We start from the raw sequence: 27,246 nt of genomic DNA on the forward strand, positions 1-27,246 counted from the left end.
CCTGAAAAATCAAGTGTTTTGATTTATGACGTTCTGAAAAGGAGTGAGCGATATGTTCTCCACACATTTTTTCTATTTCTCGAATAAAGTCACATGCGAGTTGAATGTTTAACGACTGATATGTCTAACATTTAACATTTAAAAGCTAACATTTCTTTACACATCGCTAGTAACAGGCAAGCAAAATCATGTCATGAATTCAAAATTTTAAGATAACATAATGCAGAAAAAAAATAATTGTTTTTTACTGTCTGTAAGAAAACACCTTCACAAAAACCATCATTCATCTTTATTTCCAAACCTTGAAGTGAAGTGTGCAAGTCTGTAAGGTTTATATGGCACATGGATTATAATTCATTTAAATATTTACAGACGTAAATTTTGATAAAAACAAATGAGGATTTTTCCAAAACATGTAAAATCGAATAATTTTTATTTATTGATAAGTAAAAAGGATCAGAATTGATTCAGTTAAAAAATAAATGAAATCTACATATAACCTCAAATTTCTTATACTCGCATGTATATAAATGCAGGTTTTCTCAACTTAATGTAACGCTTTAAGGATAAAGTTAATTATATTTACATAAGTTTTTGTTTTATTTATTTTATTTTATCATTAATTTGTTTACTATGTTTATACTCGTATAAACATATAAATACATATGTACATTCATTTAAAATTTGATTGACATTATTTTTTTCCTAAATTGCAGGAACCCCGCCAAGCCACCTTGTGTGTCTTGTCGGTGGAATAAACATACATATAATATTTATATATGTTCTTACAAACCTGCGTATACATCGCCAAAAGTATGTCTGCTGGTTATAACTTGATCGCCAGACTTCATTAGAGCCTCATTCATTATTTTCTCCAGGGGAAATCCATTTATAGTCTTCGTTATGAAATTATCCTTAACCTTGACCAGTCCTTTGAAAGTTTTAGGACCTTCGACAAGATTTGGTAATGACTTTTTCACGACCAGACCAATGTATTCATCAAAATTGATTTGGTTTACTGCTTTGAGATTGTAGACGTTATTTAAAAATGCGTTTTCTTTCACGTAAATGTCCGTTATTGAGAATCCGTTTTCAATTGCAGACGTTATGTCAGAAAGAATCCCTCTTTGTACGTAAATTTCATCAGCTGTAAAATGATAATATTCATATAACAGTGGTTTAATATTATACAGAACTTTTTTCATGTAACGCAGTGGAACGGCATTCCAGCATAATAATAAAAAAAGTAGAATAATTAGACAAAACAATGTTAGCGATTACGTAATTACAAACTTTATTTATATTATTCGTCAAAATGATTTAAATTGACTTTATTTTTCTTCAGTTTAATATTGAATTAAAATAATTTAATAAACGTTGTTGATATTTATATCGAAACACTTTATTATTGTTCTAACCCTTATCCGGACCCAATGGTGCATAGGGCACTGCATCGTTTACGCAGGAGTGATCACGTGAAGGCAAGGTGATCACTCCTGCGCTTGAGGTACTAGGGAAATAAAAACTAAATATGTTAGTGAAAAATCACTATTATTTAGTCGACCCCCCCGGGAATCAAATCTGTGGCCTATAACACGTTAGCTAACAATTACACTAGGGAGGTGGACAAATATTACATATGATAACGTCATTATTACAAATGATTTAATGAATTCACTTAAATATGGATTTCAAATTAACACCAATTGTTTTAGGAAAGCAGTCATCAAAACGATTTAAAACTGTAATCAGCTGTTCATGAGTGGACTACTCTCCTGAAATTAGAAGTTTTAATGTACAGCCAAAATTTATTAATAATTTTGTCTAAGTTGATTTAATAATCAGTAAATAAATTGAATCTAAATACTGGGAAATAATGCTCTTAATTTTCATAATGTATGTATACTTTATCTGTTAAATAATTTAACGATAAAATTTCGTAATTGCTTAAATTTATAACAAAGGCTTATAAAGTCATGTATTTAATATTTACCCAATACGGAGTTATGGAAAATAAGAGATTGAAGTGATGTTGGAAGATTGACCCTTGCCGCATCATTAAAAAATTGTGCCATATCAATATCGTTTATAATTTTGGTTGTAATATCACATTGGGCTTCCAAGTCACCAGATATGATAACTTTATCTAGCTTTATTTCACCTTAAATAAAACAGGACAAAAGTGAAGTGGTTAATATTTTTATGTGATAAAAAAAACATTAACTTGAATACATATAAAATTTCACAAACAATCGCGTCGCATAGTTGAAGACGCATAAACAGTTGATAATATTTAATTTACAACATTTTAAGTGTGCCCAAATACTTGTTCAGAAAATCTGGATTGGGATTCGGACCTCACTTACTAATAAAAATAGTTTGTGCTCAATAAAAAGCTTCTTTTCATCTCACCAATAGATGTCTCTAGAGAAGTTCTAGTGATTCGAGAATAATTGTTTAAAAATTGGTTCATATATTATATATAGAACTTCCAAGAATTTGAGTAGTGTGGTTGTCAATAATGGGTATAATTGGTGAATGTTACACGTGTGTAAAGTGATCACTCTAACCAGCCTATGACGGTCGTCAGCCCTGTAAATGCACAGACTTCCATATTCATCTTCATCTTTGATGAGATCTCAAAAAAATAATATGATAAAATTTAAGTTTTGTACTGACATTTCTTGTTGGAACTGCATTTTGTAGAATAAAATAACTGCAACTTTTTACACATGAATTTTATTTTACCAGCAACCGGGTTTCGTCGTAACCGACATCATCAGGGTAGTGATGTCGGTTACGACGAAACCCGGTTGCTGGTCAAATAAAATCAATGTGGAAAAAGTAACAAAGTTGTTATCTTATTCTAGTTGATAAAATGGTCATCGATATTATCTAATGCATTTTTTTATTTGGCAGTACCTTACTTTCGTTAACAGTGATCACTTAAACGAGCCTACGAGAGTTTGAAAGCCCTACAAACACCCGAATTTCCATATTCTTCTTTATTTCTATTGAGATATCAATATAAAAAAGAACCTTTACGTGGACAGACCCAGAATTTTGACCAAGGATTTATATACACTCAAGATGTCGCATTGAATAGTTTTTTTCATTAATAATATTTACGAAGCTATCATTAAATGATGATTACTTCATCTCACCAATAGATGTCTCAAGTAAAGTTCTAGTGATTCAAGAACCACGTTTCGAAACTGGTTCATATATATAGAACTTCCAAGAATTTGAGTAGTGTGGTCAATAATGTGTAGAATTGGTGAATGTTACACGTGTGTAAACTGATCACTTAAACCAGCCTATGACGATCATCAGCCTCGTAAATACTTATTATATAGCCATATTCATCTTCGTCTTTGACCAAGACAAAAATTTTCACCAAAAAATAATATTTTAACTTCGTAAATATAATAAATATTTATTTTATATTAAACTTACGTAAATTAAATGATTTATTAAATTTAAATAAGTCCTTGCGTAAGATGGTCAATTTGAATATGAAATGATTAAATATGTTCATGAAATAATTAAACGCGGTTTATATTTACCTGTAAAGTGTACGTTTTGACGATTTTTTAGAATGACATCTCTCATAGCAATGTTATTTATTGAGTCGGTTTTAATATTTTTTACAATTAATTGGTCTGTGAATATTTTTTTCCCTTTAATAAGGTATCTGAAAAAAGATATTTTAAAAGAATATTTTAAAAATCTTGCTGTTTCTTCCAAATTTATCTATTCAATAGTTTTATTTCATATTTCATTTAATTTCAATACTGATAACACAACTTGGCCTAGGTAATGGATAGACATTGTCATATCTTTAAGAATATTAAAAACAATATGTCTTTTTGCAGGTGCTTTCAAAATTAGTGCAGTTTATAAGAATTTGTGTATCTTTTATAATTAGATTATGTATTCATAAATGTATTCGAGAAGAGCAAAGTGACGCAGATCATTGACTTTCATTTATTAACGATATTTTCCCCACTACACGTAACTGCTTTAAACTAGTATATAAAGAGTGGAGGACCAATTTTTCGGGTCAGATAAGATATGGATTTAAAAGTAATACATCGTCGCGTTCTTTGTCCTTTGAGTTTCAGTACTGAGTATAAATTGATCGGTTTGGTGACGTGTTTGCTTTGTGTTTTTACTCAGTACTGTTAAGAAGCGCAAAATCGTGCTTCGACTCAATTTATTGGCGTTTATTTTATGATTTTTACAAATAAATAATTGTTTCCAACAGCGCGTTTCAGTCTTCCTCATCATCAATCGTTCCGGTACCATTAGTCGTTACACTTGGAGTTTTAATAGTAACCTTAGATAAGCTACTTTTTCTGTTTTTTTTTTGTTGTAATTAGTGGTTTAAATGAGCTTTGTAAAAAGCTTAAAAAAGTGTGATTCTAATTTTAAAGCTAGAATCACAAAAATGCGCAAGTATATATAAATTTTTTTAATTAAACAAAAACTACACAGTTCTTATCACGTTTATTTGATTTAAATAGTGACCGGGTAACTTGAATTTACTTACAAAAATCTATTTCTGTAGTGAAATTTCATGTCAAAAAAAAGTTATAGAAAAAGATGGTTCAACGGAATGAGGAACAATAAAATTTAATGATATGACATAGTAACGATTTTCTTTAATTTCCGTTTATTTGTTACCATGTTCAAAATAAAACGTGAGAGATAACTGTTTCAATTTAATTTTAAATTTTCTTTTTCCTTCGACGGTTTTTCACTGTTAGATGGGGTATGATATTAGTAAACCGAAAAAATATCTCCGGAAAACGGATATCCAATACTCACTTTTTAACTTGAGTCATATATTTTAGCAATGGAATTAAGAAAGGTCAGAATTCAATGCCGCTGTAGATTTAATCACCAAAACGTGACTACTCCTATTTACTTAATTTGCGGAGTTGTAATGACTTAAAGTTACTTTATGCCGAGATTCTTTGGCATTATAGCTATTTGTTGGTCCTCAACCCCCTATTAGGACGCCGTGTAATAAAATAAAGCTATTTTTCTTTAGTAATCTTTCAGGGCATCTTCATACAGATTTTCTTAGCCTATTACCCTGGAAAATTATTCTGTTACCAAGAACTGATTGCCTTGATGTCATATAATTAACGATAAACTTAACATTGCATTCATCTGATACAGTGCCCTTTGCACCATTGGGTGCAAAAAAAGGTCAGTAGTATACGGTGCTGACAAATCAACATAAATGAAAACGTAATGGGTCAAAATCTTAAACCTCCCAATGTCAAATTTTGAAACAACGTTGCATTCGATTGCTCGTGTATTTTATATTTATTTTTATAAACTTGTGATAAATAAAACCATGTTTTGTTTTAATATAGCTTTTTTATATCTATGGCAGTGCCATCTGTTGAAAGTAATAGCAACATGCTAAAAAATACACATTGTTTATGACGGACAGCTTATTTTGACCCCTGTTGTCACTTTTAATGTTTTCGATTAGATTATTGTTTCACATTTAAAAAAAAATTATTGCTTAACGAGTATTTTAAAATTAAACTATTATAAATGTGCGTTTTTTTCTATTTAACCTGACTGAGCCACAGCAATGCATGGAGGAATACAACAACTGGTAATAGTACATAATAAAAAATTGCCTTTTACATGCATGTTTAAAAAATCTCCATTTTTTGATAAACTTGAAGATATTTTAGATGTAAAAGTGAGAAAACCGAAATAAAAATATTATACATACTTTCCAGATTTTTATATATAAGTCCTCGATTCCAACTTCTAGATAAGCGTATATTAGAAAGAAAAGTAAAAAATGAAAAATATATATATTTGACATAATTTCCAGTTATTCGTAGTGATGAGTTCTCAATTCCAACTTAAAGATATTTAAGAAGCAAATGTCAAAAAATTTCATCAAGAAATTTGACAAACTTTCCAGTTTTTTTACTGTTAAGTCCTCAATTGACCAAAGAAACAAAAGTCTAAAAATGGCAAAAAATTTAATCTTGAATATTTGACATACTTTCCAGTTTTTCGTACTGCTGAGTCCTCAATTTCCTTGATAATTTTGCAATCCCCGTCTCCAAAGTAATTGACGTCCTTGCGGACCACAGCGTCCTGGAAATGCAGCGAAACGTTCCCGCCGAGCCTGTGTGATGATGAGGAGATAATCCCATCGGCTCGGAGACCATTAACTCTTTGAGCAATTATCTGCGGCACGGATACCCCCTTTGTGAACGAGACATCTTGAGAAATTACCTACGACAGCAATCAAGGCGCTCTGAAAATAATTTCCCTACAAAATATCGCCTAAACTTTGAGTGGAATCTAATGAAGCGAGATAATTACTACATGTATATGGATATATTCAGTAATTATAAAGTAATGTCAAATTTGCTGTAAAATATAAGACATTCCACGTGATTGGATGTTAATTGTTTTGGAAAAATCTGGTAAAAATATCGGGTTGATCCCTCTTCCCTCTAACTGTAATATTTACCAAAATAACATTTTTTGTATACATGCAGTTCCCTTTTCTCTATTGGGTAAGCATAAGCATGGGTTAGAAAAAAATATATTTAAAGTGAATCGTTACATGTTTAACTATTTGAAAGATTCATATATACCAGTTTTCCGCAATATTTTTCTATTCAAGGTACACCTACCAAATTGAAAAAAATTCAAAGGTACATATTGACCATATGATGGATACATGTTTAACATATTTTATTTAATGCGAAATATGAGCCTACTTACTGAGCACAGGAAATCCAAATTTGGAGCAATTGTGTTATTTTCACGAAACTAGACTTTTTTCCACGGAACACCAACCACGGTACACCAGTGTGCCGCGGCACACACTTGGTGGAACAATGATAAACACAATAATTTTGAGCCAATATACTATATGCATTTAACTGGCTAGGAAAAAATTTTATACACTTGTCTAGTGGTCACCATTCTGGCTATTATTGAATGTTTTTGTTTATATTTACTATGTTAGGATTTATTTCGTAATTGTTATTTGATAGATTTGTAATTTGAGCTTGCAGTGGCGCCTTCAGTTATGAAATATAAGAAGTAAAGCTAACTCATATTGAACATAGATGAAATGTATGGAAAATTAGTTCACATACACAATATAAAAGACCGCCTAAATCAGATTTACTTTTTTTATTTTTCGATACTTCTTATTGATAAAGCTGTATTTAAATATACACTACTCATTTCATCACATGTTTGATAATTTTGAGCTTAAATATATATTTTTCAACACTCTCCTCATCGTTCATTTTGTGTAAAACCACAATGTTAGCAATGTTTTAAATATACAAAATATATAATTTTCATACCTGGCTTTTTTCATTCATCCAGAAAAGTGACTGTACATCTGTGTGAAACTCTTCATCGTTGACAGTCAGTTCAGCTGTTCTGCCAAACATGAGATTGGGAACAGTTACTGATCCTATAATCGTCACGGGGCCATTGTAAATTTGCAAGAGGTCCTCTGGTTTAGCCGGCATTATGTTACAGAAACTCTGGTCTTCGCCACAGTTGAGCATTAAATCCTTCATGACGTCCAGATTAAATATAGTCGTTGGAGCTGGAAATATGGTACAGGGTGACGCAATGGGTATGAACGGTTTATAAACCGTTATTATAAGCATCATAATAAAAATAAAAGCAAAAATGAAATATCGCTCACTCCTTTCAAGAACGTCATAAATCAAAGATCGTAAATTTTCAGTTGTGCATGTTTTCGGAATGCTCAGAAAATGTACTATATCCCAACAAAAGAGGTATATTTTTAACTTAATATTTACCCGCTACGGGGCAAAAAGTGTTGTTTTTGCATTTTGAAGAAAAGGTTATGTTTAATTTTTTTTAATATACTAAATATTTTTCAAATGGAGAATTTAGTATCACAGATATAATGCGATGCATCATTCCTCGAAAATTAAATGAAAGAATGCAAGGCTGGGATCAGCATTATCGATAAAATTAAGAAAGGTGTTTTGAGATGGTTTGGAATTTGAATTGTATGTATAAAGAAAGGATAGTTGGACAAATTAACGAGGTGAATGTGGTTGGTAATGGAAACAGAGGAAAACTTGGCATGATCACGTTTTTCAAATCCTCGAAAGTGGTAAAGTCAGGAGTCAGAAAAATTGGCGTGTATGCATAAATGTGGAAGAGGCGAAAATTGTTTTGCAAAGACATATTTATGTGGCGGTTTATTCTCTCTGCCTACCTGTGTAAAGCGGCGTGATAGTTAGTTAGATAATTCGTTTTTTTAGTCATATTTCAACTCTCATATCGGTATGTATCTAGTAGGTGGATGGATCGGCTGATGTACTTCTAAATGATTATTTTTGCATAATCAAACTCGCTAAGTTTTACTCGGTAAACATTACATATATATATGTATATATATATACATATATATATATATATATATATATATATATATATATATATATATATATATATATATATATATATATATATATATATATATATATATATATATATATATATATATATATATATATATATATATATATATATATATATATATATATATATATATATATATATATATATATATATATATATATATATATATATATATAAAGGTAGAACTTCCAAGAATTGGAGTAGTGTGGTTGTCAATAATGGGTAGAATTGGTGAATGTTACACGTGTGTACAGTTATCATGTAAACCAGCATATGACGGTCGTCAGCTCAGTAACCGCCCATACTATCACATTCTTCTTCATCTTTGGTGATTTTACAACTTTTTTATGAAACAGTATTATACTTTGTTGATGAGAACATACATAGTTCTCGAAACTAGTCGTGTTTACATTTTTTATCTCAAAAGTGGCATTTAACAAGTGTTTAATATTTAAATTCTAATTCACTGAGTTTACTGCTAATGCTGATACCAGTCTCTACAGTCCCTTTGAATCATAAAAATAGCAATATCTAGTAAAACAGCTAGCTTTTATATCAAATAAAGTAATAGTTGCTTGAGGTGTTTGCATTACATTTAAATAACTGTAAGAGAAGGTTAAATTTTAATTATGCTGAAAGGCGTCGGAGAGTTATATTTACTAACCCATTATCGTTAGGTCCAAACTATGTGGAGAGTGGACCTCTAATCTTTTAATGGTTTTTACGGTCCAAGGTACATAGAGTTATCACTGGGTCTAGTCCAAAAGCCAATGTAGTTTATATTTACAATTACATGCAATGTCACTTTACAGCGAGAGGAAGTTTCGAAATGTATATTTATTTAAGAAAATCGAGTTTGATAAATATTTTACAACGATTTTTAATTCTAGTTTGACTTGGTAAATACAACTTTTTCAAGTGCTGCTGGATCAATTATTGATTTATAAAACTATAAGACAAATAAGATACAGAACATAAAGTGACAAATTAAATTTAAATACATATTAAAACACAATTTATTACAAATTATTTTCATAAGAGAAGTACATATATTTGATTTGGCGTTTAATTTGTAGAACTCTTTTTTATTTTTTGTATTAATTTTATAATCAAACACAGATTATTTGAGTCTACTTAGTTAACTTCGTAGACTCAAAAAATCTGTGTTTGATTTAAAAATTAATACATAAATTAAAATAAGAGTAGTATTTGCCTTTTTATTGTTTACAAAAATACTTTAATTTTATACTATTTCTGTGTTTAAGCCTAAGCAGCTCATAATTAGATACAGGTATCAAATTGTGGTAGAGTGGGTTCGAGACAAAAGCTCTGACTCAAAAGTCCGCGACACCAACCACGGGACCACAACCCGACACTTACATAAGAGCTAAGTGGGTGTTTAAATATAACAAAGAACAAAATGCATTCATAAGCATTAATGTAATAATACCATTTTCACGAATTAATTCAATAAAAATATTACATTTTTCAGAAAAAAACCTGCCTGTGCTTTTTGTAAAAAATACACTCGACCAAAAATACAACGGAAACACTCAGACCAATTTAAAATATTGTTCTTGAATCTTTTTTGCAATTGGCGGGATTTGGACCCGTGACGTCAGTTTCGTAGTCAAGCGTCTAACAAAGTACGCCATGGCGTCTGTCGATAAATAAAATTTAAGTTAAAATAATTAAAATTTATGTAATTTAGATGACCGATACTTATCGAAACAAGGAGGTAACATGTAAATAAACTGTGAGGAATATACAACTGGCTATTTATTCCGAATTAGTTTTAATGTATCACTTTAAGTTTCTTCATCAGCTTCATCAATTATATGTTTTTATCATTTGATGGAAAAAACGTACTGTATATTATATTATAAAATAGGATACCATTTAGATATTTGAGAATTAAAGTTTTTTTTTTCTTCATAAAATATGTCAATGCTGAAAATTGGCATTTAACCTTTTGGACGCGTAAATCGACTAAAATTACCCGTTTTTTTTCTCCTTTAGACGCATTAATGGATTAAAATAAAATAAATTTAATAAAATACATTATTTTTATAGAAATTTGAATTTTTGAAATAAATTTTTATTTTTTGCTAAACGCCTTCAAAGGGTAAAAACCTAACACAATGAAATAGGGTCAATATTAAAATATGGAAAGGCATAAAGTTCCATTTGGCAAGTTGGCAAAAAAGGCTATTTAGATTATTTGGCCAAAACTAACAGCGGTACTTGGCTAGAATGCCAAGTTTGCAAATGCTAATATAGTCGAAACGAAGAACTTTGATTCGATGTGATATTTGATAGAATTCATTGGGATAATAAGGGAATTATTATTGCTTACAAAATAAAAGGTAAATACATTTTGATTTAACGATATTCGAGATATACGGATTACTCAGTGCAGTATTTTTATGCAATTATTTTAATAAAAACAACAATAAATTTGGATTAAGTATTTTATTGGCGTATAGCGCCATTTTCGTAAAATACTACCTAAACATTGTCATATATGTAAATACAGGTAAAAAAATATCAATCGATACGTTTTGAAAATTATGCATGAATTTAATCAATACAAGTTATGTTGAATAACCACGCGTTGCTTTGGCTCAGGCTCGTTAAATGAAAAAAATATATGGAAAGAATTTTTAAAATATATTTTTCTATTTCGTAATGCTGGTGAAGCAAAACAATAATTTGAATAGATGAAAAACCAAAGCAATTGAAAGCATTGAAAATGCTAGGTGATAGAACTGTCAATAAGCATGCTGTCCGCCATGAAAAATGCTCAGTATTACGTGAGTTACTGTTAATGTTGTGGCGCTGCCATTGAAGTAAAAATAATTAAACTTGATTTTACCTGTCACATGTAAAATAATTAGAAAGAGGTAATATTGCCAGGAAAAACTGTTCGTTTATATTCTGTTTCTAGTAATTGTCGTAAAATTCTATTTTTAAAATAATAAGACGCAAAATAAAATAAAAAAAATAATCTTGACAGATTAAGAAATACTTACTAAACTTCCTTTCGCAACTAAAAACATTATATTTTTTGTGTAACAATTTCTGGAACAAATTGTTGGTCAATTTTGTCGAACTATTTTGTAGTTTATATTAAAATTAAGAAGGAGAATATTGGCGTTATCCATACTGACCTATTTATAAAGGATCTCCCCTATCAGTAGTAGGCGACCTCTGGGAAGTTATAATTATTCAACGTAAATGAGGTCAGAAGACATCCTAGTACTAATGCTCTTAGAAGGCTAGATTGTACGTACACGTACCGTGGCTAGTGCTAAAGCAAATCAGAGGTCCGCTAACCACATGGCTACCTCAAAGCGCAGAGGAACCTCATTACTGAGTTACTTATGAGAGCTTTAGAGTCAGATGTGTCTCGTTTGCACTGAAGTTAATTTATCTAAATGAAACTTTGTGAAATTAAACGATGAAAATTTCAATATTATATGTGTCGCAACTTGAGATGAAATACATATCTATTATTTTATATGAAAGAACATTTGGCTGGCTTAAGTGATCACTTTATAAACATTTGTATTATTTTTTCTTGTATTTTAAAAGCATTGATAACTTTGTGGTATGGTAATAAAACACTCCTCTTACCATCCATTGTTTACTTTGTGTAATACCAATAGAAAGGAGTCAATAAAGACTTACCCTTAATAAATAATCAACTAAATTTAACTTCGAGTCCACTTTTGAAAATATTCCCATTGTGATTCATTTGTCGTCTTTCTCTTTATCAAAAATTGTATTTTTATACATATGTCAAATCGTTATAATTTTATTTTAATGTAAATAATTTTAATGCAATTATTTTATTTTAATTTTAATGACGTGATGATGGAATGATTTTCCGAAACCGGTAGTCACAAATAAGTGTTTAAAAAAGTGGTATTACACAAAGTAAACAAGGGATGGTAAGGAGAGTGTTTAATTTGTATTGTTCATCATTCTGCTATTGAAGATCCATATTGCATTAATTTTTTGATGCAATGGTCTTGAATTGATTTAAAAAATTATCTAGTATTTTTATATGAAAGGAGATGGAAGTCTGAGAATCTCAGAGCTTGCGACCTGGCATTTTTACATTTATGTATCGTTCATCATTTTGACATTAATTGGACTTGCATATTGTTTTAATTTTTTAAACTCGTTTATATGCAATTTTGTCCGCCTCCGCAGTGTAATTGTCAGCACGCTCGGCTACCGTTCTGTAGATCCCAAGGTCGATTCCCAGGGGGAGTCAAATAAATACAAGTAATTTTTTCACTCTTATTTTTATTCAATATTACCCTGGACTGGTACCTGAAGCGGAGGGATGATCACCTTTCCTTCATGTGTTGACGATAAAGATAACACTACGGTTATATGATGCAGTGCCCTATGCACCATCGGGGTGCGGATAAGGGTTTGAAGATATTTGTAAATAAAAATAAAATGGTATTGTATATTGCCGAATAGAAAAAGGAAATTCAAATAACAATTTGACAATTACTTTCTCCAAATTTTTTGATAATAAATAATAACTTACAATGAATTGCGTTGTGGCGTCCAATAAGTGCTACATCTTTGGCCAAGTCTATACCGTTAACTTCATCCGCCTTGAGATCAGTTACCAAAATATTTTTAAAGGTCATGTTAGAATAAACTGTTTGTATAGTTGACTTTGTAAGGAATCTATCTACGGATTTTCCATGTAGAGATTCTGTCTTTAATTTTGAAACATCAAGGTCTGCAAAATGTAAATTTCCTGAAAGTAAAAAATAAATATGTGAAAATAAAATACAATTAAATGTAATTCATATGTACAATATTTTGATTTTTTATTTATTTTTCAATTATTTAATACGCCAAGACACGCCTGAAAATATGATTTTTAAGTTGTATTAAACTAATTTGTTGACCAAGTTTTTTATTTAGAATATTTTGAGTACGTTAAAATTTTGGCCACAAATCTGAGTTTATCTACTGATAACCAACCTGATGATGTCATTTACAAAAAAAAAAAAACAATCACTAAGCTAAATAAAATGAAAGTGAAAAAAAAACTATCTTTTAAATGTATGTAGTTGTAGTTTTATTATAAAAAAACGCAGTTCCACCAAGAAATATCAGTAAAAAACTTTTTATGTTAATTTTAATTTACCATTCATTATTATTTTTTTACTTAGAGAATGTTTTAAAGGCAATTTATGTTAAATTTGATTAAAAAATCTGGAAAGAAATCTCTTCCTGAATTTCTCAAAACCCATAAAACTTTCAAGAAGCAACTTTTGTTTTTCATTTTCAAAGTTATTTCGCTAATTTCGGATAATTCTTGAATCAGTTTACCCTCGACTCCAGTATGAATTCCCTGCTGGAATGTCGAGTCCATAAACTTGCTGACATCAACTCCATTGATTCCTTTCACGACGAGGTTCGCAATGGTTACATTATTTGTAGCCTTAAGGTTCTTCGTCGGGGTTTCATTGTTTACAGCCCTCTGGATCCAAGGAGTAAGTTTTTCCTGAAATAATAACCCCAAGTAAGAAAAGAAAATCGAAGCCTTAAAAAGAGGATTTGTATATAAATCTTTTTTTGAATAGACAGTAAATACAGGAGAAGAGTGTTCAAAACTATTAAGAAGAATTTTACCTCGGTATACATATCTGGAGTATTTTTGATTTGATGGTTACATTTTGGGTACATAAATTCTCTGGTTTTCAGTACTCAAGAAAAAATGAAACAATTGAATGAATTAATAAAAAATATGTAATAAAACATATAAATATACATTCAATAAAAAAAATTGACTTGTTAGTCAGAAAAAAAAACTTTTATTGATTGTAGGGTAGACTGGGTACGGTTGAAACAAAGGACGGTTGAAACAGAGCAAATATCTTGCAAACCGTATGCGGTAGGGTGAAGGGTCCAAGGGACGAACAAAGCGGACAACAAATTCAAACACTAATATCAGTGTTGCATCGCTTGCCGCACGGTGCAGTTGCTTGTAGGAGGTCCTATTGTATTTTGATAACCAAAAGTAAGTATTTTTGTTCTGAGAATTTTCCTTTTATTACGGTTTCTATTGAAACGATATTATTGAGTATGATTTCGTGTTTGAAATGAAGCTTGTACAACACGATATAGTGATTAGTTTTAATGTGTCATTATTGTTAACATTACTATTTTCTGTTTTCCACCTAAAGGAGGGGTTGGGGACGGTTGAAACATTTTTTGTGGGTACGGTTGAAACAACATATTTTTTCAGATTTCCTGTTTTCTAGATGCCGAGAGTACGCGCAAGAAAGACTTCGAGAGGGGAGGTCGACTTGTCGAGGTATACATACGCTTATGAGGAGGTTAAAGCAGGAGATTCACTGCGAAAAGCGGCGGATAAGCATGGATTAAACCACTGTTCGCTCATTAGATATATACGAAAGCGAGATGCAAGAAGAAAATGGGATATGAACCCCACAGCGAAGTTTTTAATAAAGAGCAGGAGCAGGAGCTTTGTAAAATATTTGCTACTAAAAAAAAACAGAGAAAGAAGAGATAAGAAAGGAGCATGAAATAAGGTTGAAACGGATGAAAACTAAGTAAGTCAAGAAAAGATTGGATAGAGGAAAAAGTAGAAGGATCGTTAAAGGAAAAAATAATCATAATACGCAACAGGAATCATCATCAAAAGAGGACGAGTGCTATTGTCTTGTTTGTCTGTCACTGTATTCAGAGAGCAGATCCGGTGAAAAGTGGATACAGTGCACCACTTGTAAACTGTGGGCTCAAGAAGACTGCACAAAAGGTGGTCTTAGCTATATTTGCCACAATTGATCCCAAAGCTAGATTTTCGCTTGATTTATGACTAATCAAAATGAAAGAAGTGTTTCCTTTTAGTTTATTCACAGATTATTTTCGTTCGATTTGTTTTTTTTTTTAATGCCATTGTTTTTAGTTGTTTTTGTTCATTACATATCTGTAGACTGATTAATATTGTCATACGGTGCTATAATTATTTATAAAACAAAAATAAATAATGAATAAAACGTCTTACAATATTAAATATTGATTTATTTGCGTATGTTTCAACTGACCCCAATCACTGTTTCAACTGCCCCTGGTATGGGGACGGTTGAAACAAATCGGATATATTTTTTAAATTTGATCTGCCACTAAAAATAACACACCGGGTACTGAAATAATACTTCCCATTAGTAGACAGAAACACGTTCTTGTATTTAATGCATCTTCATCATCGCTTGACTTGTAAAGAGCAATACTATGGACAATATAAGCAAAATTGTTTCAACCGTACCCAGTCTACCCTAATTAAATTAATATCCTTAAATCTTTTTATTATTATTTCACTTAAACTTTCAACTTTTCTATTTACAAATTTATCAGCGTTTTTCTAGTATTTCAGTACAGAACAAATCTTCTTTGACATGTGTAGGTATATTACTATTGCGATATCCAATGCATCGTTTTATTTTATTTGACTTATTTTATATATTTTCTAAATCCTAAGGTTTATGTGTGCATGCCTCTAAGATTCATATTACGTATTTCCATAATATAAAATACAAAAAAAAATAATGTCTTTGTTACCAAAAGAATCAAAAATAATATTTAGTTATATAATTGATGAAAAATGTAAAACATTAAAATTAAAAAACGTAAAAAAAACATTGTTATAAATAATTTTTTTAGTAAATAACGCTATTATTAAAATTGTGACACGTATTTCGATGCACTCAGCATTATTATCAAACACTAAACAATGTTTAAAAATGATGCGTAATGTATTGAAACATAGGTCACAATAGATTTAAAATAAAGTGTTATTAAATTTAAATTAAAGTAGAAACATATTACCACAATGTGACTACTGAATCAATTTATGAATAAAGTGTTTGGGACTTAAAACAGGCGTTATAAAAATAAATGTTCATTTTTCTAATAAAACGTTTTCCATTTCGAAAAAAATAACAATCAAAGCCGTCAAAAATATAAATCGAAATTTTGGATGTTTGTTCGCATTATTTATTTATTGATTATTCAGTTAAATATTAGCTCAATTTATAATTTGCCAATCAAATGCACTGCTGGAGTAAGTTAGGGATTCAATGATGAGTACGAAACTGCATTAAAACATCACGTTCTGTAGTAGATTAAACGTATTTTTATACAGTTTTAATGTTTTGTTGATGGTTTATTTGGACAATTTATTCCACCAAGACAGATTCGTTTAACTCGAGTATAGCCATTTGTAAAGCATTGTTAAGACGTTCGAACAATACAGTGTATATATCTAGTTCTTAAGGTTGTGGGTGAGCTAGGACAAATGGACTAACAATACGAACAAAAGAGACGGTTTAGTTTATCTGAGGACTTCGAGAACTTTCTTCCACGTTGCCATTTTTTTTTAAAGTTTCTACTGAAAAATCTTTACACAGCTCAAGTTTAAACATTCTAGAGCTAAAACTTTCATTGAAACTTATCCCTATTTCCTTATTCAAACCAATTGGGGTATATCTATCTAGTGGGGTCATGCAATATATTACTGGATTTAATTATACGTTACGTGATTAAACGTTTACTTATAAGAAACAGGATAACTTAATAGAAACCAAAAGTAACACGACAAGTATAAATTAAAAATTAAAAATGAACATCACAAATTATAGATAGTCAGTTGATTAAAATGTACAGTGTGGTACAATCCTATATAAAAGTCAATAAAATTAAAATTCGAAGCAGTAAACATTCCAATGGTCAATAAAAAATATTATTTTTTGGGTACCTGGAGGTGTTTTAAATTAATATCAACATTGCGTCACACTAACATAATATTACTGAAAAAAAAATCAAAATACCTTGGCCAATCTCTCAGTATCCAGATTTTGAGATATTAGTTGCTTAAAGGTTTTGGTCCCCAGAACGGTACCTTGATATCCCTTTGTAACTATATTGCGAGGGTCAATACCGTTAACAGTTTTCCCTGAGGCAATGAAAATATTTTCAGCGTACAGCGATGCGAGAACGGGGGCTGAAAAAAGAATTTGCGACGGAATTTCCATGAAACATATTTCCCTTCCACAAAGGGTTGATATAACTAACAATTATTTGAAGTTGAGAATATTTTAACCAACTACCCTCGACCTGAATTAAAATATCTGTTTTATGTAATTCAATTATATTAAAACTGTTTTAATTGAAGTCGCTTTAAGAAGAAATAATTCGTAAATATACATACGCGAACAAACGGAATGAATGAAATGAATGAATGTAACTTTTTAAAAAATATTTTTGGGGGTCAAAGGTATCTAAAATATTTCTTGTATTTTACTAACCATTCTGAAGAAATTTGCTGAAGTAAGATGACGTTAGATTTCTTGCAATGATCATTCTTCCTTGAACTATTTCTTCTGGTAAATATTGAACATCAGTTTGAGAAATAAAACTCTTGGAATTAAATTCATGTCCGTTGATGCTGGCGACGTTGATCCGAGAAACTTGGACGTTTTCGACAAACAAGTCACCAAAAACATCAAGTCCGTTCGAAAGCTGAAAAGTAATTTTCACATTTTATTTACATTATTGTCGTACACCCCTCATGTAAAAGACATTTATTAAAGCACTAACATAATACCTTCCGACATTCTCCCAACATATGGGATTATAAATATAATGCTTCAAATAATGTTTAAAACGACTCACAGCAACACCAAATTGATTTTTAACAGAGAGTTTCATCATTATAATACACGAGGACATAATAAAATACATGTGCAACCGATAAACACGAATTTGTTTGCAGTAAGGTCCTTACAATATATGTAATGCCTATAGTCTATACCCAAATTAACCAACTGCGTAACATATATAAAAAATAACCCAATCAGGGATCCAAAATGAATGAACTACAAAAATACTTATATGGAAAGGTATTTGTGTTAGTGATTAGTTATATTTTTTCATTTGTTTCCTTTAAATATGCTTCTTACCTTGTGTTTTTTATATGCCTTTATAAAACTATATCCGATTATTGTTTTATACTTTGTATTTTGCCCTACGTTAGTTTTGTTTAATTTTTTATCTTTTTCAAAACTGAAATAATTTTAAAAAAAAATTTAACTTTATTTTAAAATTACTATAAATTATTATGGTGATTTTAAAAGAAAGTTACATTTTAATTATTTCTTATTTGTATTTCAGTCTTGTTTAACTTAATCCCATATCCCAAAATGAGTAATGGAAATTACTCATCGGGAATATTACATAAATGTATATGTATGACTAAGGTATGTAATACGAGTATGTCCAAAAAAAATTTTTAAATGCAACTGTTTTTCTTTTAATTTTGAAAGGAGTTATATAAGTTTTTGTAAAGATAAGAATACTTACTGTAATTGGTTCATTTTTGATACATGCATTCGCGCTTGCATCTTCTAGAAGTTGTAACTTTTCTTCTACTATTCTTGCCTTTTCTAAAATATCAGATATATCTCCTTGAAGCGTTTCATGATTCAAAAGGTAAATATTTTCCACCTCCGAGTTTTCCATCCTCACTTCCTTGGGAACTTCCAGAACTTCATCGACAATAGAGCCTTGCATCGTAGTAAACTTTCTCACCTTAAATAAATTTTATTATTATTTGCTAGTTTTAATTTCAAATAATTATTTCCTCAAGGGACTGGCATATAAAAGCAATCTTCAAAGTACTCTAGCTTGTACGAGCACCAAAATGTAATTTTAAATACCCTTGCAATGGCTACTTTTCTTTTTTGACCCCATATTTTCTATATTATTTTGAGAAATAATAAGACTTAATTTATGACTAATAATGATAGGACTATATAGGAGATTATATGATAATGATAATGATATGACTTATGAATTTATAAACCCTGAAGAGGGCAACAGGTTATTGCCGAAACTAGTTGGTTAATAAAAATGTGATTGGATCAAAAAACAAGGTGTTTTTATTTATCAAAATAATATATCAGTATCCACAAAGTTAATGCTTTCAATATTCAAAACACCATATTTTTTCATTATTCTGTTTCTGACCCTAATTTTCTCCCAATGATGCATAAGGCAATACATCTCTTCAAAGTAGTATTATCTAAATCGGAAATTGGGTACAGGCAATTGCGGTTCAGTTACCAGTCAAGTTTCTTATAAAGTAAATATAATAATAAAAAATCCCTTGTATTTATTTCAATCCCCTTTTAAATCGAACCTGGGAGCTTCAATACGATGTCTTAACGCGCTAATTGACTAATATTCTTCCGTTTCCCTAGCCAATTAGTTATGCCTTCTACTCTCAGGTCTTTCACTAGCATCATCTACATCTCATTGATTATATTTGATTTCTATAATCAAGAATAAGACTTGTTTAATCTAGACCTCAGAACTTATCACCCTGTCTTCATATAATTACAATTTAGTTGACACTGCATCGATTGGATGCAATACTCCAAGTACCATTTTAGTATGAATAGAGATCAGCAGTTTGAAAATATTACATGGTGTCGCTATCAAAACATTGTAAGTTATTTGAATTGAATTATTACTTGATGTATACCACTATTTTTAATACGTTGACTGACATGTCCACAGGACCGGCCACCGATGACTGACATTTTATAACTTAACTATTACTTTATTTTGATTTAATTTTTTGATGTGTCATACACGTGCGCTGTATAAATGCTTAAGTCGTTATTAATTTATATAGCGTGAATAGACATAACCCTGCACTCGTACCGACAAGTTGACTATTGTTTTTTTTATGTAACATTTTTACGAAAATAATAAGTAAATTAAAAAAAAGTACTTAAAATTAAATAGATAAACGATTCATTCGTTAAAATCTTACCTTTAACTTATAGTTGTCGGATTGAATTTTGAAGCTGAATTTTGAATTTTGAAGTTTAAAAAAATTAATACTTGATAAATACTCAAATATGTCAAATATGTAAGATAACAAAAGATTTTTCGATGTCAATTTTTTTTCATTGTGTAATTTACTACATGTTCCAAATATCTTAACAACATTCTGAGTGTGTCCAAATACTTGTGTCACAATTCACAAATCTGGATTATCTCCAATTAAAGGAGTTATTCATATTTTTTTTTACAATTGGGTAGAATTGGTGAAGTGATCACTTATATCAGCCCCGCAAATGCCCAGACTTCCATATTCTTCTTCATCTTTGAAGAGATGTCAAAAATAATTTCGTATATATTTTTAAAATACAAAGATCATGTATACAGTAAGTTCTCAAAATTTATATATATTTTTTGAAATGTAAGTAAGTTTGATAATTAAGTGAGTTTTTTGACGTTTCCGATCAGATTACAGACAATATTATCTAATCTCTGAACGTCTAGTTTTATCATCGACAGATTCACTATTATCCAATTCGTTTATCTTTAAACACCATTCTTACATGTAACACTCACCATTTCCTGTATGTTATCGATTTCGTGTTGTCTTTTGTTCAACAAAGACTCGACATCTGATAGACGCTCTGTGAGGGGATTATTCTCTGGAGAAGATACTGAAATGTGATATAAAAAGAACATCCAGAGTGTGTTTTATATGGAAAGGCTTTTACATGAATATGGGAAAGACATTTTCGATTTTGTCTGTAAGTTGTCTATTGTATATCTTCAGTTAAATACATTAACATGGTAAATATCACTATTTCTTTAAATCTATTTTGATACTTTTTAATACATTCAGCATCATTGTCAATCACCGATAATGATGTTTAATAAATTGAAATCATAGTTACATGTCCGCCTCCGTAGTGTAATGGTCAGCACGCTCGGCTACCGTTCTGGAGGTCCCGGGTTCGATTCCCAAGGGGGGTAAAATAAATATAAAAGATTTTTTCACTGTAATATTTATTCAATATTACCCTGGAATGGTATCTGAAGCGGAAGGCTGATCACCTTTCCTTCATGTGTAAACGATCAAGATAACACTGCGTTTATATGACGCAGTGCCCTATGCACCATTGGGTGCGGATAAGGGTTTTTTTTTTTTTTTATAGACTTGTTCGAAAATAAACACATTAGTGTGCAGCGATTTGGTTTATTGTGCATATCTATGTGTATGTGTGTGTGTGGGTGCGTGTGTGTATATGTGTGCAGCGTGTCCATGTGAGCGTATGTGTGTGAGTGTGTTTGTTTGCGAATAAATGTTTTTTTAAATACATCATATTTCCATTCGTGAAGATCTTTAATTGGCTTTGTGTTAATTGTTTCATTAACTGTCTTGTATTTGTTACTATTGGATATTCTAAGTAGTAAAAGAAATTAGGTTTATTTCAATAAAATATTAAATTTAACAATAATGTTTTTAGCAATAACAAAATAACAACAGTACAATTTTTTCTCACATATAATATTATATTATTAGATTAAAACCAATATTTTTAGCTTTTCCACTTTATTTTTATTTGACCAGCGACCGGGTTTCGTCGTTACCGACATCATCAGACCAGTCTGATGATGTCGGTAACGACGAAACCCGGTCGCTGGTCAAATAAAAATAAAGTGGAAAAGCTAAAAATATTGGTTTTAATCTAATAATATACTAAAAATGCAATTCCATCACGAAGTGTCAGTGGATAATATAAATCACATATAATATTTGAACACTGACGTGACTGGTCAATATATATATATATATATATATATATATATATATATATATATATATATATATATATATATATATATATATATATATATATATATATATATATATATATATATATATATATATATATATATATATATATATATATATATATATATATATTGTTATTTTATTATATAAAATGCAGTTCCATCAATAAATGTTCGTACGAAACGTTAGCAAAATAATAACGTTAAATACAATATTTTATAATTAAAAAAAAATACCTATAAAATCAGTTTCAAGTGAAAAATACAAAATATTCAGCAATATTCTGTTATCATCGGTTCTCATAATAATTAATAGCCCATGTGTATTTGGTGCTATTTTCACATAATTCACTTTCAATATTGATTTTCCTTCAACCCTTACGCTGTTTAAATGTTTTAAATCATCTTTTACAGGTGTAAACATCAATATATCATTCTGAAATATAAATATTTAAAATAATTTCTGCGATATGTAGTTGCGATATATATATATATATATATATATATATATATATATATATATGTATAAATATATTTAAAAATAGATATATATTTATATATATATATATATATATATATATATATATATATATATATATATATATATATATATATATATATATATAATTATTAATAATAAAACCCTTATCCGCACCCCAATGGTGCATAGGGCACTGCTTCATATGAACACAGTGTTATCTTGATCGTTTACACACGAAGGAAAGGTGATCAGCCCTCCGCTTCAGGTACCAGTCCAGGGTAATATTGAATAAATATTACAGTGAAAAAATCACTTATTTTTATTTAACCCCCCTGGGAATCGAACCCGGGACCTCCAGAACGGTAGCCGAGCGTGGTGACCATTACACTACAGAGGCGGACATAAATATATATATGTATATATATATATATATATATATATATATATATATATATATATATATATATATATATATATATATATATATATATATATATATATATATATATATATATATATATATATATATATATATATATATATATATATATATATATATATATATATATATATATATATATATATATATATATATATATATATATATATATATATATATATATATATATATATATATATATATATATATATATATATATATATATATATATATATATATATATATATATATATATATATATATATATATATATATATATATATATATATACATGAATTCTTTCTTATTTGTTTTACAAAAAAATAAAAACTTCAACATATATGCACATAGAGTCGATGATATTGCAAAAATAAACAAAATATTATAGCATATCCAAATTGAAATATTTTTAGCCATCACTGTTTAATATCTAACAAAATGTACTGCACATAACAATGCGACTTGAAATGTCATTGATATATTTCATCTTGAGCTGACCAATAAACTAATAAAGGCATTTTTATTTTCCTGACTAACTAACCATCGCGTCGCTTCTCCGCAGGGGTAGGCAGAGAGAATAGAACGCCATACCACTATATCTTTGCAAACATTCTTTGCCTCTTCCACATTCATTCATCTCCTCATACATACCCGCCAATTTTGTCTGACCGCTTTCAAGTATCTGACATACCTAATCGTGCCTAAGTTTTTCTCGGTCCTCCTCTGCTTATTTTTCCAACTACATTCGCCACATAAATTTGTTTTACCATTCTTTCCTCACCCATTCGTTCCTTATGTCCAAACCATCTCAACACTCCTTTCTTAATTCTGTCAATAATGCATGTCTCAGCTTTGCATTCCTTCCTTATTTCGCCATTCGAACATCTATCGTACATCATTTTCCCACACATTCATCTGAGAGATCGCAATTCGACTGCATTCAGTCTACTTTCATCCTTCTTTTTCTAACTCCATGCTTCACTTCCACACATTATGGTTGGAACCAGGACTCCGTTGTATACTGCCATTTTGGTAGTTTAGCTTTTTCAGCATTTTATTTTTATTTTCTCTGTAAAAAAGGATCTTTACGTCGAAGCATAACACATCTTATTCAACTCGATTAATTGAGGTTTCATATTTTAAAGTAGCAATTCCGATATTTAAAAAAAATCCTTAATATAATAGAAACTAATGGAATAAATAATATTTATAGTGATTTTAAAACAATGTTACATTTAAATTATAAAATGGTAAATCACAAAGTTAGTGCTTCAAATATAAATTATACTGGAATATACGTTTGTTAATTGAACAAAACGATGGGGATGTTTGTTCATCTATTGAAATATTTTTAATTTTATTTTTATAAATATTAGTCTTAAAAACGTACAAACTTACCTTTGTAGCAAGAAATATTAAACTTTTGTTATCAATTTTTGCAACTGTTCCACTTAATACATTTTTGAAATTGAACACTTTAGTAGCCGGTACTAATTCACCATCTGTAAAAAATACAAACAAAAATGCATTTTTATTATATGTTAATAAAAAAAATATTGTTGGAGGCCATCTGACAGATATTTTTTTTTGTCCACATTATGTAAATACTAGTATTTTTATTCACATGCCATATATGTATTAAAATATTAAACGTTCGTATTTTAAAAATCCAAGATATTTAAAAAGTGTTTAATAAAATAAATTAATTTGGTCTGTATTTAAAATCTTGAAATGTTTTTTTAAAGTGCGTTTTTTTACTTTTGTCAAGAAATTCATAATTTTAAAATATAAACGTGCCAAAAGTCAAAAAAGTTTTAATATTATATTGTATGTAAGCTTGCCTTTGTGTATTTTTTATATTACGTTATAAATTTCCAAATATTTCTTCATGTATTTTTATAGAGTATATTGTAAAACAAGTCTCTTTTTGTATTTTTTAAGTACGTTTAATATAACAAAGATCTCTTCGTTTAGTTTTTATTGTTTTATTATTCTTTGTATTCTTAAGTTATGTTAAAGTAAAATTTTCTTTCAACTCTATGGTTTATTTATTGTCCTTCATGAAAATGTTATTAGTTTTGTAATTAGTTTACCTCTAAAACGTTTTGAGTAATTATTTTTGATAAAATACTACAGTTATTACGCTTTTCTTTTTGGCATCATCAAGTAAAGTTATAAAGAACGTAAATTCAACGAAAAAGCTCCGTTATTTTCACGAAAAGGTTAGGAACTTTTCTTTAAATGTTATAAGCCTCCTCTGAGACAGAGATTAATACAATGGTGAAAAGTTTCACAAAAAAATACAACTTCCCCCTTAAAATTTAATTTGCGATTACTCGGATTCAAAAAAAGGTTTTTGAAGTTTGCGAAAATAATTCGCGGAAGCTTTCAAAGTACATTATTATTTTCTTTTGCATGCTTCAAATATCAAAGGATTTTGACTTCTATCAAAAAATTGTTTCCTGTTTTGAAAAATCACTCGGATTAGTGTTGAAGGATATTTAAGCTTGAACTTTAATTAAATTTACACTGAAGTTAGTCATTCTCTCAGAAGTTATTGGTAGTTCATTTTGCAGTTACTATATTATCATACAAGTAAAAGCTGAGTAACTGATACTTTTTTTAAAAATTAAAATATTTATTTTAACTAGAAGATGTAATTAATGATTTATTAAATCGCAAATAAAATAAATAAACGAAATAATAGATACGGTAAATTAATAATTAAGGAATGAAATAACGTCACAGGCATGTTTATCAGACCAAATTTCGATGAAACACGTTGTTACTGTATTCTACTTGTAATAACATAATGTTTACGTAAAATAGGGTTGCCTCAAAGTAGCCAATAAATATTGGGTATACAAATTTAAGAAAGGGAAATACATAGAATATAATCTTAAAATTTTGCTACATTAATATGTTTTTTTCAATAAGGTGCAATCAAAGAAGATACTTGAGAAAACAATTGTATGGTGTTCATTTTTCAAAGATATAATACCATTACCCTTTAAAAAAGGCTGAAAAAATAAAAAAAAGTCCGAAGATGAAAGAACAATATGAAAATATATTTAAGGATAATAATATATTAAATATTTCTGAGATACTTTTTGTGAGAGAAAGTTTTCAAGCACGTGCAGTAGATAAGATATCAAAAAGGATGTATAAGTACAAGATGGTAAGAAAAAATAAGAGCAGTAAAAAAAACAAACAAATAAAAACCAAAAACAATAGCTAATACTAAAACAAAACCAAAATAAAAAGAGAAAAAAGGAGGTTGTGCCTATGTCATTTATTTATTTTTTTATGTAAAAACAATAAAAAAACTGAATTTATCTGATTCTGGGACTTAAAAATTCAAGATGGAGTAATTTGGTTTAAAAATTTTTAAAAAAATATTATTACGTATTGTTTCTTGGTAATTTATATATTTGAAGAATGATAATTTGATTTCTCCTTCTTCTCTTGTTCTTACCTTTATCCGCATCCAATAATGCATAGGGCACTGTACTGTTTTTACGCAGTGTTATCTTGATCGTTACTTACATGAAGGCAAGGTGATTCGTCTTACAAAAAAAATCCTTATCATACATCCAACGTCAAAAAAAAAAATTTACCATTGTCAGCCCTGATATAATAAACTGGAGTTCATATATCACAATGATTGCTTGACCTCGAGCAAACAGTACAATATTGTGTATACAATAAACCATAGGTCCATAGTGTTGCTCAACTAATTAGCAAGGAGACCTGATTAGCCATGCGCCTATAAACCTGAGTTACAGACTTCACAAAACCCACAACTTTACCCTATTGTGACAAAACTATAAACTTATAACGGACCTTCAACATAAAACCGAAACATTAATTGTCAAATTTACTCGAGAGATGAATGAGAACATTTAAAAAACATAAATATTAACTGTTAAATTACAAGTGTAAAATAAAATTCAAGATATTTGTGTATTCAAATTTTAATTCACCAAAATACACGGAAAAGTTTTTTTATCAAAATTTCGTGAACGGTTTAACGAAAAATGCTAGAAAATGTTTTCAACAGGGTGTTTCACATCCGACATATACTGTTTTATGTGCAAAAATGTGGAACTCTTATTTATCAAAGTTT

General features: G+C 29.3%; 2 protein-coding genes across 2 annotated transcripts in view; one reads left to right on the plus strand and one right to left on the minus strand.

The window, feature by feature from the left end:
* fs(1)M3 (female sterile (1) M3) overlaps window positions 1-22,616 on the minus strand; it is a 65,695-nt gene extending 43,079 nt beyond the window's left edge. The window contains exons 1-12 of the mRNA XM_088260470.1: window positions 22,438-22,616; window positions 20,965-21,062; window positions 18,901-19,128; window positions 17,847-18,060; window positions 17,370-17,542; window positions 13,846-14,020; window positions 13,046-13,264; window positions 7,374-7,624; window positions 6,044-6,279; window positions 3,567-3,694; window positions 1,994-2,161; window positions 794-1,147 (exon numbers count right to left, since the gene is read on the minus strand). Of these exons, the coding sequence (XP_088116596.1) occupies window positions 794-1,147; window positions 1,994-2,161; window positions 3,567-3,694; window positions 6,044-6,279; window positions 7,374-7,624; window positions 13,046-13,264; window positions 13,846-14,020; window positions 17,370-17,542; window positions 17,847-18,060; window positions 18,901-19,128; window positions 20,965-21,062; window positions 22,438-22,504 (2,311 nt within the window). The 5' untranslated portion in view covers window positions 22,505-22,616. The remainder of the gene's footprint in view (window positions 1-793; window positions 1,148-1,993; window positions 2,162-3,566; window positions 3,695-6,043; window positions 6,280-7,373; window positions 7,625-13,045; window positions 13,265-13,845; window positions 14,021-17,369; window positions 17,543-17,846; window positions 18,061-18,900; window positions 19,129-20,964; window positions 21,063-22,437) is intronic.
* The window catches only part of LOC148313636 (dopamine D2-like receptor), a 487,962-nt gene that overhangs the window by 225,366 nt on the left and 235,350 nt on the right, over window positions 1-27,246 (plus strand). The gene's annotated exons all lie outside the window — the stretch shown is intronic.

Source organism: Brachycentrus maculatus, unplaced genomic scaffold, assembly GCF_059751285.1.
Source record: "Brachycentrus maculatus isolate JH-2025_06_01 unplaced genomic scaffold, ASM5975128v1 h1tg000007l, whole genome shotgun sequence".
NCBI classification, from domain to species: domain Eukaryota; kingdom Metazoa; phylum Arthropoda; class Insecta; order Trichoptera; family Brachycentridae; genus Brachycentrus; species Brachycentrus maculatus.